Genomic DNA, 15509 nt, shown 5'->3' on the forward strand with positions numbered 1-15509 from the left:
GCGTTTCGTTTAAATATTAACCTTATTTTTGTTTATAAAGTCACAGAGATTAGGGATGAATCGAAAAATATATTTATTGCGATGTAATTTGCAGCCATAGATCTCTATTTCTTAATTTTAACTTTTAAAACTTTTCTGTTTCTTCTAGCTAAATAAGCAACCAAGCTTAATAAATCTCGATTTTTTTATCGGGTCTTGGTACTTGCGTGACTTAGATAGACTATTTAATAGACCATTTTCGCATAATTGTTTTGCTTCCCGCCAAAACATATCACGCGTGCCGTTGCTATTTCTGTGTTTTCTAACGCTGTCACTGTGCTGAATCCGCCGGTTGGTCTTGAAAAGAAGTTACGCTTGTTATTTTGTGCTATTTTCGCTTGTTTTTAACGCTTTCTTTTCTATATCTATTCCAGGTTGATCTCGAAGAGTGATCGCGATCTGTCGAGCTTGGATTCGGGATATAACGAAGGCGACGAGACCCACACGAACGCCAAACTCGGCATCAAGTCGCGGTCTCGGAACAGCCTTCCTCGCTCGTTCGGTTCTATGGAGAGTATAAGCACTATTGATCAGAATGTCGAGTACCCGGATAGAGTGGTCAAGCTGTATAAAGCAGACCAGACGTACAAGTACTTCATGATATTCAAGGTATCTTCCATCTGTCGCCCGGGAGGGCCAGTCTAGAGATTGCCCCGATGTTCTAGATTTTGGCTATTGTGTCCTAAGCATATTTTTATCAACTGATGGGATAGATGTGATCGTGATGTGTATTTGTGTGTTTATTCGTCCTCTTTCTCCCCTGAGCTATCTAATCTTGTCTAGAAGTGTGTAAGGGTTTAAGACAACACCCTAAGACATTTGTAGGACCATAGCCTTTAATTTATTAAACACAAATTTCTTGATTGAATACATTCTGATAGGTGGGAGGGGGGTCCTTCCTCATTAAAATTACATATCATCAGTTTTCCCATATTTTCACCTATTTTTATACCTTTGAAACGAAAGATCAATGGATATTTATTCGTGGAGCCTCTGGAAGTTTAAAAATCGCAATAATCGCCTTGCCCCTGCCGGTTTGCGTAACATCGCGTAACCATAATATATGATGTTGTTTTAGGAAACCACAGCTCGAGAGCTGGTGAATATGGCGGTTGATGCATTTGGTCTTCAAGATCTCGCAAGGTGATGCTCGCTGCCGGGGCTTGCTTCTAAAATGCCACAAAACGGTTCTCTTTTTGTGTGAAGGAGGCAGTTACAACCCGCGATTAAAATACAGAGACCCCACCCAGCACAAAGTTCCATTTGAAAGAGAGAACTATTGCGCCAACTAGCGCCACGATCTCGGTGACTGTAAGAAAGACCTGAGTACTGGAGGATTAAGCTATCTAGTAATCAGGCTTCTAGCCAGGATTTTGAGCGGGGGAGGGAGGTTTACCTATAAGGGGACTATTTTTTCTCAGGTAGATCATCCTAACTAAGGTTGGGGCGGGGAGGGGGAGGGGGAGGAAATTTCTTCTGGGGCTCCCCCCTCCTCCCCCAGTGTGTTTGTCTCCACTCTCTTGCTTTACACGTTAAACATTTGTTCCAGTAATTACTCGCTGTGCGAAGTGACGGTGGAAGAGAGTGGACTTGTTCGGCAACGAAGGCAGCCCGACTCACTAGCCAACCTTGCAGACAGAATCAGCCTCAATTCCAGGTCAGTTCCAAGTCCACAGTCCCAAGGCCGTATTACACATGATGCTTTAAGGCTGGTTCTCACGACGAAGTAAGCGTAAGCAGGGACGGAAGAGTCCTATGTCGCGTGAGAACCGGCTCGACGTAAGCGCAAGGTTTTACGCATTCTCAGTTCGTAGTCTAGTACCTATACCTCCTCGACGAGCTAAAGCTTGGATTGATTTATGCTTATTTTCTGCTTATTCACACTTTGATCCGGTTTTCACGCGACGTAAGCGAAGCATAGGCGCAAGATTATCAAAGCTTCCCGTTCTTCTTGCGCTTACGTCGAGCCGGTTCTCACGCGACATAGACTCTTACGCTTACGTCGCTCGTACACACGTACGTATACGCTAGAACCTCGATATAACGGACACCCTCAGAATTGGAAAGATGTACCTTGTTGAGACTTTCTCTAATTTCAAAAGCGTCTGACCCCCTAAGAGTGGACAATACAACTTGAAACCTCTGTTTCCCATTGTATAGTGCTGCAAATACTGTATGGCTGATCCAGTGTTGCGTCTTTCTACAGATATTACTTGAAGAATAACAACGAGACTGCGCAGTTACTCCAGGGAGACGCCACACATGTACGGACAGATACCTTCTCGTTTTACTCTGATTTTCTTAGTTTTGGGCGATTCCTTTTTTCCGATCAATATAAAAACATACAGCGGGAGATAAATTTGTGGATTTTAACTCCCATACTTGTCTTTTAAAATTCCATTTCGAACGGTGGGAGAGGGGACACGGTCCCGCCACTTTTGCGCTCCACCATCGAGGCCCCAGTGATCTTTGCGGGCGCTTGCGGAAGTGACGTACTAGCGACAGGCTCGTGGAGTATGGGACTGAACCTGCTTAAAAAATACCTTGTGTTGTTTTTTTGTCGTTTCTAAATCAGTCTTGGCGTGAATTTTGGTAGGACCTGGGCAAAGAATGCCACGTGACGTTACTACAGCTCAAGACCCAGGAGGTCGCTAGACACCTTACGTTACAGGTAACACAATCTACCGGGTAATGCAACCCACGACGAGTGTAACACTGAACGTCCACGTTTTGTCTGTCTCAGGACTTTGAGTTGTTTCGCGTCATCGACCCTCGCGAGTATATTTACGACGTGTGGGAATTCGGCCCCGAGTTTTCGCCAAACCTCGCCAAGTTTGAGGAGGTACTTTTTCTTTACTCTTATTATAGCGGCTCTTTTTGATAATTCTATACCCGGATATGACATGACTTTGATAGAAAGGAGTACATGTACAAATAGAGTAGAACCATGCTGATCTGGATCTCCAAATTTTTAGACATTCGTATTTGGGTAACTTTCTGCGAATAATCTCGAATAATTTTTAACAAGGTTCTTCCGTAGATATGGCTATTTTCTCTTAGCATGTGCACCGTGCAGGATTCGAGTTAGCAAGGTTATTTAATGGATACGGCAATTTTCTCCTGGCATATGCACTGATCATTTTATTTTGTCATCAGACGGTAAACCGGGAGACTTTTTGGGTCGTGACAGAGATTTGTGGCGAGTCCAACGTCGTCAAACGAATGAAGCTCATCAAACATTTCATCAAAATCGCAAGTATGTTGAAAACATGGTCCTTTGTTGTACGTAAGCATTTTTAGTCCAAAGTTACCGGCGGGCAAAATTTGTTCTCATTTGTGTTGCAGAGTATTGCAAAGATTGCAAGAATATTAATTCGGCATTCGCGATAATAAGGTAAGAACGATTCCTAGAACCTTTCCTAGAAAATGCAGACATTGATAGCAGTCTCTCCTTTCATTTGGCTAGACTCCAGCAGATATTTGGTGACCTGACGATCCTCGTTTGGCAGATAAAAAATGCTCCGTACATTTGCTGAGAATCATAGCCCCTTCAATAAAGACACGAGAGTTTTTTTTTGTCTACTTAGTGTCCTTCTTAAGAGGGTTATACTGTATGAGGAGAATTCTATTGTCCCAATGATGTCCTTATTATGGCGGTTCGACTATATTTGTTCTGATTCTTTTTATGCGTTGGTTTTTCAGCGGTCTTGGTCACACTGCCGTCAAGCGACTAAAGAATACATGGGAGAAGCTTCCTAATCGTTACTACAAGATGTATGAGGTACGCACTTCATCGAGCTGTACTAGCTTGTTATCGTCTCTATGGTCTCTATAAAGCCCTTTTGTACAATAGCGAAAAAACTTCGCGCCGTATATATCGATAACAAAATGTCATCAGAGAAAAAAAAACTGTACGCTTTTGTTGAATTGTGTAGTTGTTTTCATGTTCTTTATAACGTGTGCCTTGTTTATCTCAGGACCTTGAGAACTTGATGGATCCGTCTCGGAGCATGTTCAAGTACAGAAGTTTGCTGAACAGTGAGCACGTCAACCCGCCTCTGGTACGTAGCGACACGTTCTTAGCGTGCGACATGGTCTTAGCGTGTAGCGGCACGGTCTTAGCGTGCCACATGGTCTTAGCGTGTAGCGACACGGTCTTAGCGTGTAGCGACACGGTCTTAGCGTGCGACATGGTCTTAGCGTGTAGCGACATGGTCTTAGCCTGTAGCGACACGGTCTTAGCGTGTAGCGACATGGTCTTTGCGTGCGACATGGTCTTAGCGTGTAGCGACATGGTCTTAGCCTGTAGCGACATGGTCTTAGCCTGTAGCGACATGGTCTTAGCGTGTAGCGACATGGTCTTAGCGTGTAGCGACGTGGTCTCAGCGTGTAGCGACGTGGTCTTAGCGTGTAGCGATGTGGTCTTAGCGTGTAGCAACGTGGTCTTAGCGTGTAGCGACGTGGTCTTAGCATGTAGCGACATGGGCTTAGCGTGTAGCGACATGGTCTTAGCGTGTAGCGACGTGGTCTTAGCGTGTAGTGACGTGGTCTTAGCGTGTAGCGACACGTTCTTAGCGTGTAGCGACATGGTCTTAGCGTGCAGCAACGTGGTCTTAGCGTGTAGCGACATGGGCTTAGCGTGTAGCGACGTGGTCTTAGCATGTAGCGACATGGGCTTAGCGTGTAGCGACAAGACGTTTTATACATGCGATGTGAATATCTATACTGCACAAACATCGTTGTGTTCCGTACAACTCTGTCGGGGATAAAAATGGAATAGATGGAATGGAATGGAATATAATAATTATTTCAGTTGTATTTATGTTGTGTTTCTTTTTGTTTAGATTCCTTTTTTCCCAGTCATCAAAAGAGACCTGACACTAATTTACCTCAACAACAAGAGCGTAGTCGACGGACTGGTTGGTACCATATTGTTTTCAGCTTAAACATTTTCCAATACTTGTACTGACGTCTCTTCCCTCTAGTAGCGTTGTCGATAAACCTTCAGTTCATATACTGAATTACTGGCGCTTACGAGAGAGTGCGCTCTTGTGCACGACTCAGGAACGGACTTTCTCGTAGCATTTGAAAATTAGCACTTCCGTTCAACTTGTGACTGCGTCGTCTCTTTTGTTAAAAAAATTTCGATCAACCACTCCTTTGTTATTGTTTCCAACTGAAAATACAACGGTTCATTTGCAAGAAAACTTCATGATTGAAGTCTGATTCTAATCAATATTTGATTGAATGTAACTCATTTACTTGCTTAAATTAGCCGATAAAAATGGATTCTTTGAGTGGATCGTTATTGTGCGGGAGCGTAAAAATGGCGTCAAGGCTGGCCTTCTTTGATATGCTGTTTGTCTGATACTCAACAGATCAATTTTGAGAAGCTCCGCATGATAGCGAGAGAGGTGCGCCAGGTCTCCAAGTGCCACAGTATGCCCTATGTAAGTATAGCGATATGCACGGATACGAATAAGAAGGGTAAAGAAGGGTATCTAGTGTATACCACTGTGTGCCCTATGTAAGTATAGCGATATGCACGGATACGAATAAGAAGGGAAAAGAAGGGTATCTAGTGTATACCACTGTGTGCCCTATGTAAGTATAGCGATATGCACGGATACGAATAAAAGGGAAAAGAAGGGTATCTAGTGTATACCACAGTGTGCCATATGTAAGTATAGCGATATGCACGGATACGAATAAGAAGGGAAAAGAAGGGTATCTAGTGTATACCACTGTGTGCCCTATGTAAGTATAGTGATATGCACGGATACGAATAAGAAGGGAAAAGAAGGGTATCTAGTGTATACCACTGTGTGCCCTATGTAAGTATAGTGATATGCACGGATACGAATAAGAAGGGTAAAGAAGGGTATCTAGTGTATACCACTGTGTGCCCTATGTAAGTATAGCGATACGCACGGATAAGAATAAGAAGGGTAAAGAAGGGTATCTAGTGTATACCACTGTGTGCCCTATGTAAGTATAGCGATATGCACGGATACGAATAAGAAGGGTAAAGAAGGGTATCTAGTGTATACCACTGTGTGCCCTATGTAAGTATAGCGATATGCACGGATACGAATAAGAAGGGTATAAAGTGTATACCACTGTGTGCCCTATGTAAGTATAGTGATATGCACGGATACGAATAAGAAGGGTAAAGAAGAGTATCTAGTGTATACCACTGTGTGCCCTATGTAAGTATAGCGATACGCACGGATACGAATAAAAAGGGTAAAGAAGGGTATCTAGTGTATACCACTGTGTGCCCTATGTAAGTATAGCGATATGCACGGATACGAATAAGAAGGGTAAAGAAGGGTATCTAGTGTATACCACTGTGTACCCTATGTAAGTATAGCGATATGCACGGATACGAATAAGAAGGGTATAAAGTGTATACCACTGTGTGCCCTATGTAAGTATAGTGATATGCACGGATACGAATAAGAAGGGTAAAGAAGAGTATCTAGTGTATACCACTGTGTGCCCTATGTAAGTATAGCGATATGCACGGATACGAATAAGAAGGGTAAAGAAGGGTATCTAGTGTATACCACTGTGTGCCCTATGTAAGTATAGCGATATGCACGGATACGAATAGGAAGGGAAAAGAAGGGTATCTAGTGTATACCACTGTGTGCCCTATGTAAGTATAGCGATATGCACGGATACGAATAAAACCACTGTGTGCCCTATGTAAGTATAGCGATATGCACGGATACGAATAAGAAGGGAAAAGAAGGGTATAAAGTGTATACCACTGTGTGCCCTATGTAAGTATAGCGATATGCACGGATACGAATAAGAAGGGTAAAGAAGGGTATCTAGTGTATACCACTGTGTGCCCTATGTAAGTATAGCGATATGCACGGATACGAATAAGAAGGGAAAAGAAGGGTATCTAGTGTATACCACTGTGTGCCCTATGTAAGTATAGCGATATGCACGGATACGAATAAAAGGGAAAAGAAGGGTATCTAGTGTATACCACAGTGTGCCCTATGTAAGTATAGCGATATGCACGGATACGAATAAGAAGGGAAAAGAAGGGTATCTAGTGTATACCACTGTGTGCCCTATGTAAGTATAGTGATATGCACGGATACGAATAAGAAGGGTAAAGAAGGGTATCTAGTGTATACCACTGTGTGCCCTATGTAAGTATAGCGATACGCACGGATAAGAATAAGAAGGGAAAAGAAGGGTATCTAGTGTATATCACTGTGTGCCCTATGTAAGTATAGCGATATGCACGGATACGAATAAGAAGGGTAAAGAAGAGTATCTAGTGTATACCACTGTGTGCCCTATGTAAGTATAGCGATATGCACGGATACGAATAAGAAGGGTAAAGAAGGGTATCTAGTGTATACCACTGTGTGCCATATGTAAGTATAGCGATATGCACGGATACGAATAAGAAGGGAAAAGAAGAGTATCTAGTGTATACCACTGTGTGCCCTATGTAAGTATAGTGATATGCACGGATACGAATAAGAAGGGAAAAGAAGGGTATAAAGTGTATACCACTGTGTGCCCTATGTAAGTATAGCGATATGCACGGATACGAATAAGAAGGGTAAAGAAGGGTATCTAGTGTATACCACTGTGTGCCCTATGTAAGTATAGCGATATGCACGGATACGAATAAGAAGGGTATAAAGTGTATACCACTGTGTGCCCTATGTAAGTATAGTGATATGCACGGATACGAATAAGAAGGGTAAAGAAGAGTATCTAGTGTATACCACTGTGTGCCCTATGTAAGTATAGCGATACGCACGGATACGAATAAGAAGGGTAAAGAAGGGTATCTAGTGTATACCACTGTGTGCCCTATGTAAGTATAGTGATACGCACGGATACGAATAAGAAGGGTAAAGAAGGGTATCTAGTGTATACCACTGTGTGCCCTATGTAAGTATAGCGATATGCACGGATACGAATAAGAAGGGAAAAGAAGGGTATCTAGTGTATACCACTGTGTGCCCTATGTAAGTATAGCGATATGCACGGATACGAATAAGAAGGGAAAAGAAGGGTATCTAGTGTATACCACTGTGTGCCCTATGTAAGTATAGCGATATGCACGGATACGAATAAGAAGGGAAAAGAAGGGTATAAAGTGTATACCACTGTGTGCCCTATGTAAGTATAGTGATACGCACGGATACGAATAAGAAGGGTAAAGAAGGGTGTCTAGTGTATACCACTGTGTGCCCTATGTAAGTATAGCGATATGCACGGATACGAATAAGAAGGGAAAAGAAGAGTATCTAGTGTATACCACTGTATGCCCTATGTAAGTATAGCGATATGCACGGATACGAATAAGAAGGGTAAAGAAGGGTATCTAGTGTATACCACTGTGTGCCCTATGTAAGTATAGCGATATGCACGGATACGAATAAGAAGGGTAAAGAAGGGTATCTAGTGTATACCACTGTGTACCCTATGTAAGTATAGCGATATGCACGGATACGAATAAGAAGGGTATAAAGTGTATACCACTGTGTGCCCTATGTAAGTATAGTGATATGCACGGATACGAATAAGAAGGGTAAAGAAGAGTATCTAGTGTATACCACTGTGTGCCCTATGTAAGTATAGCGATATGCACGGATACGAATAAGAAGGGTAAAGAAGGGTATCTAGTGTATACCACTGTGTGCCCTATGTAAGTATAGCGATATGCACGGATACGAATAGGAAGGGAAAAGAAGGGTATCTAGTGTATACCACTGTGTGCCCTATGTAAGTATAGCGATATGCACGGATACGAATAAAACCACTGTGTGCCCTATGTAAGTATAGCGATATGCACGGATACGAATAAGAAGGGAAAAGAAGGGTATAAAGTGTATACCACTGTGTGCCCTATGTAAGTATAGCGATATGCACGGATACGAATAAGAAGGGTAAAGAAGGGTATCTAGTGTATACCACTGTGTGCCCTATGTAAGTATAGCGATATGCACGGATACGAATAAGAAGGGAAAAGAAGGGTATCTAGTGTATACCACTGTGTGCCCTATGTAAGTATAGCGATATGCACGGATACGAATAAAAGGGAAAAGAAGGGTATCTAGTGTATACCACAGTGTGCCCTATGTAAGTATAGCGATATGCACGGATACGAATAAGAAGGGAAAAGAAGGGTATCTAGTGTATACCACTGTGTGCCCTATGTAAGTATAGTGATATGCACGGATACGAATAAGAAGGGTAAAGAAGGGTATCTAGTGTATACCACTGTGTGCCCTATGTAAGTATAGCGATACGCACGGATAAGAATAAGAAGGGAAAAGAAGGGTATCTAGTGTATATCACTGTGTGCCCTATGTAAGTATAGCGATATGCACGGATACGAATAAGAAGGGTAAAGAAGAGTATCTAGTGTATACCACTGTGTGCCCTATGTAAGTATAGCGATATGCACGGATACGAATAAGAAGGGTAAAGAAGGGTATCTAGTGTATACCACTGTGTGCCATATGTAAGTATAGCGATATGCACGGATACGAATAAGAAGGGAAAAGAAGGGTATCTAGTGTATACCACTGTGTGCCCTATGTAAGTATAGCGATATGCACGGATACGAATAAGAAGGGAAAAGAAGGGTATCTAGTGTATACCACTGTGTGCCCTATGTAAGTATAGCGATACGCACGGATACGAATAAGAAGGGAAAAGAAGGGTATCTAGTGTATACCACTGTGTGCAAAACAAACCTTTTTTTACGCAGACTAAGCCATTGCTAATGCCCTTCTTTAGGTAGTACCTGTGGTATTGTGAGTTGGTAAATAATGATTAAAGCCGCATTGTCACCAGTTTACTTCCGGAGGTCCGACGGAAACCTCAACCGTTAAAAGACAAAAGAATCTTTTAAAATCCGAGATATTAAACAGGCCATCCGCTCTAAATTATCAATCACATCCTCAAAGAAACTTCCAATAGACACACTGCTTTCAATATTTTGAAATATTTTTCGCGTTTTCCGTTTAAAATCATCGGATATTGTTAAGTAATCCACCGGAATAAACTGGTGACAATGCGACTTTAAGTCAAAATCACGAAGACTATGAGTCCCTATCTCTATCCCTTAGTATCCCAATAATATCTGTCTCAGGTTTAGTATCTAGGACACAGGAGGACACAGGGATCCCGCAGCAGGACCTGCCATCTGCCATGGCCGATCGCCAACTGTTGTGCGAAACGTCCTACGTGCCGAGGCCGTAGGATGATAATGGTGATGTACTCTAATTGTCGCTATATTCCTCTCCTTAGGATCCCAGCAATATGTTTGAGCAGGACAGCGTGCGAGGCGCCCCGCAAAGTATGACGTCAACTGTTGTTGGTATGGTAACTGGGTCCTCTGCATGGGCACGTCGGTCTATGACACGTGACCAGAATCCCAAGAAATATTACGAAGAGGTGAGAACGTTGAGTCTGTTACCGTGTGCGTGCAAAATGTTCAAGTTTGTTTACTAGTTAAGTCGATTTCTCCCCCTAGGGGTTTGTTATTCAACCGTAATATGTCTGCGTATACCTACGTACCGATTAGTTATAGACATTGATTCGTATGTTTTATTGATGGGCTACTGCATTGTTAGTCACTTTGTGTTGTAAACTCGTATATAACTCACTCGTTTGTAGTCACTTGATTGTTGTACCCTCGTATATAGCTCACTCGTTTGTAGTCACTTGAGTGTTGTACCCTCGTATATAGCTCACTCGTTTGTAGTCACTTGAGTGTTGTACCCTCGTATATAGCTCACTCGTTTGTAGTCACTTGAGTGTTGTACCCTCGTATATAGCTCACTCGTTTGTAGTCACTTGAGTGTTGTACCCTCGTATATAGCTCACTCGTTTGTGTTTTTTATGTCAGTGTATCATGAGCCGCCGGGTGTTGAAGTACTTGGAGAAACTGGAAGTCCAGGCGGACGAAGAAAAACTCCGTGAAATGTCAAACACCTGTGAACCGGGGCTGGGATCAGGTAAAAATACAAATAGCACCTCTACTCTCATCGTCTCCCATCATCCTTTTTCCCCCCATCTCTCTCTTGCGCGCGCATTCTCCTGTTATTTCAATCCCAATTCTTGTAAGGATGCAGACACTTATTTTCATTTGTTTCTTAGCATTGTTTCAATAATTGGTTTAGAAATACCAAACCCGAAAGCATTTTTGCGGTCTCGTCCTTGTAATCCTCGTCGTCAATACTCAAGGTTCATATGACTCCTCCTCAGCACCTCCAAGTGTTCAGACGAGAAGGAAAAACTCGCCACATACGTCACCGAACCTTACGAAGAAGGATAAGAAACACACGAATAACAACAAGCTAGGTATGTATCGCCATAGTAGTCACGTGACTCTAGCCTGGGCGTGTACCCTCGCCACTAGTCACGTGCCCTTTTTCCTGGGCGTGTACCCTCGCCGCTAGTCCCGTGACGTTACATTCTCCACTCCAAAGTGCATTCTCTCCACTTGTCACGTGACAGTGAATCCTACTCACATTAGGACGTTAAACCCGAGGTCCCGTCTTCATTTATCTACATTGGAGGGGGGGGGGGGGGGCGCGTAACAGCGGCTTGCTCACTCCGCCACCCATCCTCAGGCACTTGATATCAGACCTCACATTACGTAGCCTTAGATGTGAGTGTAAAAATGTACATAGGATAGAGACTTGACCAACATTCCCCTCTTATAGGCTCTCCATCCCCACTCGCCCTGAGGAGAGGAATGTTTAACTCAGGTAAGTGTCCTTGAGATTCATGAGGTCGATCTTATTGTTGAAGGCTCACGATGCGTATTTTTCATGTCACAGCCGATCAAATCTCCATTTCTTCAACAAGCACAACGTCTTCTGTACCGGAAGTGACGTCACCAAAACCTGGTCCTGAGCATGGTATGAGAAAATTATATATGTAAATGAGATAAATTCAAGATGGTAATAACTATCATTTCGGCTTGTGGTGGAGTGGAACGTATTTAAAAGCGGCTCAGGCTGCCGCCGCATGACTCTCACGACTGTCTTACCACGGATCAGAGCTTAGGATCGAAATTGTTAAAAAAAAATGGGAAACTGAAGAAAATACCCATGGAGAAAAGGCGAGAACTTAGTGGAAATTGACACTACGATTGCATTACAGTTATTTATAGAATTGGACTTAAATGTGTTTTTATTTGTACATATGCATTGTGGTTTATTTTATTTTTGCCCTGTAGGCGAGGAGTTCGACGTATTTCCAGAGTCCGATTCGTCATCTTTACGGGATGAAAGGTCATCGTTGTGTGACGACACTTTGTCGGCCTCTTTGCGTGACGACCGATCGTCGACGTCGTTGCGTGACGACAAATCATACACGTCATTGCCGGATGACAAATCATCCACGTCATTGCGTGACGACAGACCGTCCACTTTATTGCGTGACGACAGATTATCCACGTCATTGCGTGACGACAGATCATCCACGTTATTGCGTGACGACAGATTATCCACCTCATCGCGTGACGACCGATCATCCACGTCATTGCGTGACGACAGACCGTCCACGTCATTGAATGGCGACAGATCATCCATGTCATCACGTGACGACCGATCATCCACGTCATTGCGTGACGACAGACTACCCCGTAACGATCGACACTCCTCATCCTCCTCGCGAGACAACAGGTCAGCCACATCCATGCGTGACGATAGATCCTCGTCATCTTCGTTACGTGACGAAAGAAGATGCTTACGTGATGAAAGATTGTCCAATTCGCCGAACGACGAAAGAAGGGAGTCACGTGATGACCGCACGGCGTTGCGTGACGACCGGTTCCTTCCTGTTGTAGCGGGACAGGTAGCCCGACCGCCTCCAGACGGCAGAGGCTATAGCCAGCAGTGCGGTAAATAGCCCTTATTGGCCGAGTGCGCTAGCCATTTTGGAACCAATGGACCCGATAATTTCTGTTCAAAATCTCAGTGATTTTGCTTATCGAAATATATACCGTTATTCCATGGTGGTGGTTAAAATAGTATTGATTTGATTTATTTTTCACAGATCGGGCTCCGCCACGACGACCCAACGACGTCCAGACAGGTAAGGGGGGGACTGCCGTGAGGCGTTTGAGTGAATTTCTGGCTGTAATTGCTAATATAGTGGTAATGATAACGCTTGGTAAACTAACCAAAGGCACGTCTTCCCGCAGTTTACCCTCCCCTGCGAGTCGTGTACAATGCTACTCAAGAAGTCCAGTTGACCACAGGTGTGAACACGCTGAGCTTTAACACCTTAAAGAGTCCTTGTCAGCCACACATGTGTTATTGTTTTCTAGCAATATTGGAAGACAGTTATGAGAAAAAATCTTAAAATAACCACCTAAAAATAAAATCCCATGCTTTGTCTACCTGCTTCCTGGCACTTTGTACTCTACTAGGATAACAAAATGGCGGCTGACATGGCTTCTTTAATCATATTGGCATGCTCGGAGACCCAGCGGATGCTCCCATGAGGGCTCTTCCCGTTCTTTCTGGCCTGAATGTTTTTTTTGCGGCCAAATATGAGAGCGCTGGATCCTCGAACATGTCACATAGGTTGAATGTACGTTTGATCCGGACCGCCCCTCCCTTTTTCTAAAATCGCTCGATCCTGTCATTGCCTTTGACGCCCTTGTCACTGCCGTCTACACTCCCGTTCTTTACCTTAAAGAATGTTGATCAGCCGTCCCTTTTATCATTGTTGTAATATAACAATAAAATATCGGTTTATTTGCAAGAAAACTTCAAAAATAACCACCCGTGATTGACGTTTAATACCTTATTAAGGGTATTTTGCTTAAAGTATCTCAGTCACTTGATTGAATCAGCCGATGGAAATGGATTATTTTAGTGAGTCGGTTTTGTGCGGGAGCGAAAGATGGCGGCGTGATTGGCCTTCTTTAATGCCTATTACCAGAGGTGTAAAAAAGTAAAATAAGCCAATACCGATCAAGCTTTTAGGGCAAACGAGCATAACATGTGATTACAACTAAACTCGGAAAATCAATATAGAAGGTCCTTGTCTCTTTATACTAAGCCATGATAAAACCTTGGCCTAGCCCCTGGGTGATTTCATGTCGCTGTTGTGCCAGTGACTCCCTAGCAAGTTAAAGGCATGTTGAAATGTATGCGTAATTCTGATGTCTAATGGACAGCATTGGAATATGTCAATTGTTCATAGCCAATGTTAACCGTTGTTGAGTTGTCCGCCCTTGTATGATCAGCGGTTACCCCCTTTACAAGCGAGTAGTTACCTTACAAGCGCGAGTAATTCCCTTACAAATCTTCTCTGTTGATTTAATAGGGTCGTACCATCACGGCCACTACACCTCCTTTCAGTATCCACCAAAGTACACCGTTGAATACGTCCAAGAATACGATGGTAAGAATGTTTTTTTTTTTTAATAAGAAATTATCTCGTTTGCTCACTCAGCTCCTTCAGGGTGTGGCGAATACAGAAAATATATTCTATTATCTAGTTTAACTGGGTCGTACCTGTTTTGATTTTAATGGGATCTTTCACCTATCTGGTTCTATGTTTTATCAGAAAGAAGAACACAGTACATCTACTGAAGTCTAACGTGTTTTGCTTATTATTTTCTAGATTCAGAAGAAGGGCAAGTATCGGCTGTTTGACATCAAACAGAGGTAAGGAGTTTGATTTTGTTACTGAATTTACTGCACACTACTCTTTGTCGGAGAATAGTAAATAATGTAAAAACACGAAATGAAATAGGGTTTTTTCTGTAATATTTGCAATTTAATATTTTAAAATCTGATTTAATACATTCTTAAATCTATTTATTCTAATAGCCTCAATTTTTTTTGCCTATAAAGTTTCTTTGCAGTTGGATGATTCAACCGCTCCATCCCCTCAAATTCGGCTTCGTTTGAGCTGACCCAAACAGACTTCAATCAAGCGGTTTTTCTCAAGACACACAAACCACTGAAGGCTGCAAATATAGTTATATTTTGTACTTGTGCCAGTCTAACCGTCATTCTATAGTTATTTCCGCATTTATCAATCCACCCTAGCATTCCATCCCTGTAGTTGTCCACGTAACAATTGTTTGTCCTGGGTACCATTTTTTATTTTAGATACATTCTACTCTCCTAGTACCTCTATGCAAGCATTGTACACGAAAAGCCTCAAAGTTTTCCGATTCACTTGATGTATAATAGCCATGCGTTAAATAGGCCAAGAAATAGGCCAAGAAATTGATTTTGTAATAGATAGAATAAGCAATGATGAACGAATTAATAGATATACTATATTTGATACGTTAAAGGTATTCTATATGCCTTGGGTGTAAATATATACATAAGCTATATTCATGTGCAATAACTTCCGTGAACAAACTATTAAATGGAAGATTTTTTATCTGTTGTCTTAAAGGTCCATATATCGGCCCTCCATTTAGGAATAATACA

At 42.6% G+C, this 15509-nt stretch overlaps 1 protein-coding gene across 2 annotated transcripts in view; it reads left to right on the forward strand.

Moving 5' to 3' along the window:
- LOC5513638 (rap guanine nucleotide exchange factor 6) overlaps nt 1–15459 on the forward strand; it is a 34636-nt gene extending 19177 nt beyond the window's left edge. Inside the window, exons 25-47 of one of the 2 annotated variants that reach the window (XM_048724843.1) lie at nt 414–648; nt 1118–1182; nt 1589–1696; nt 2246–2303; nt 2636–2710; nt 2783–2881; nt 3196–3295; nt 3385–3433; nt 3742–3820; nt 4017–4100; nt 4884–4958; nt 5418–5489; nt 10342–10488; nt 10943–11051; nt 11302–11397; nt 11763–11807; nt 11880–11960; nt 12281–12946; nt 13102–13140; nt 13250–13306; nt 14383–14460; nt 14683–14726; nt 14916–15459. In XM_048724843.1, the coding sequence (XP_048580800.1) occupies nt 414–648; nt 1118–1182; nt 1589–1696; nt 2246–2303; nt 2636–2710; nt 2783–2881; nt 3196–3295; nt 3385–3433; nt 3742–3820; nt 4017–4100; nt 4884–4958; nt 5418–5489; nt 10342–10488; nt 10943–11051; nt 11302–11397; nt 11763–11807; nt 11880–11960; nt 12281–12946; nt 13102–13140; nt 13250–13306; nt 14383–14460; nt 14683–14714 (2449 nt within the window). In that variant the 3' untranslated portion in view covers nt 14715–14726; nt 14916–15459. The remainder of the gene's footprint in view (nt 1–413; nt 649–1117; nt 1183–1588; nt 1697–2245; nt 2304–2635; nt 2711–2782; nt 2882–3195; nt 3296–3384; nt 3434–3741; nt 3821–4016; nt 4101–4883; nt 4959–5417; nt 5490–10341; nt 10489–10942; nt 11052–11301; nt 11398–11762; nt 11808–11879; nt 11961–12280; nt 12947–13101; nt 13141–13249; nt 13307–14382; nt 14461–14682; nt 14727–14915) is intronic. The other variant, XM_048724844.1, reaches the window with a different exon arrangement.
- Nucleotides 15460–15509: the final 50 nt, after the last annotated feature.

This window comes from Nematostella vectensis, chromosome 3 (assembly GCF_932526225.1).
Source record: "Nematostella vectensis chromosome 3, jaNemVect1.1, whole genome shotgun sequence".
In the NCBI taxonomy this organism is placed as follows: Eukaryota; Metazoa; Cnidaria; class Anthozoa; order Actiniaria; family Edwardsiidae; genus Nematostella; species Nematostella vectensis.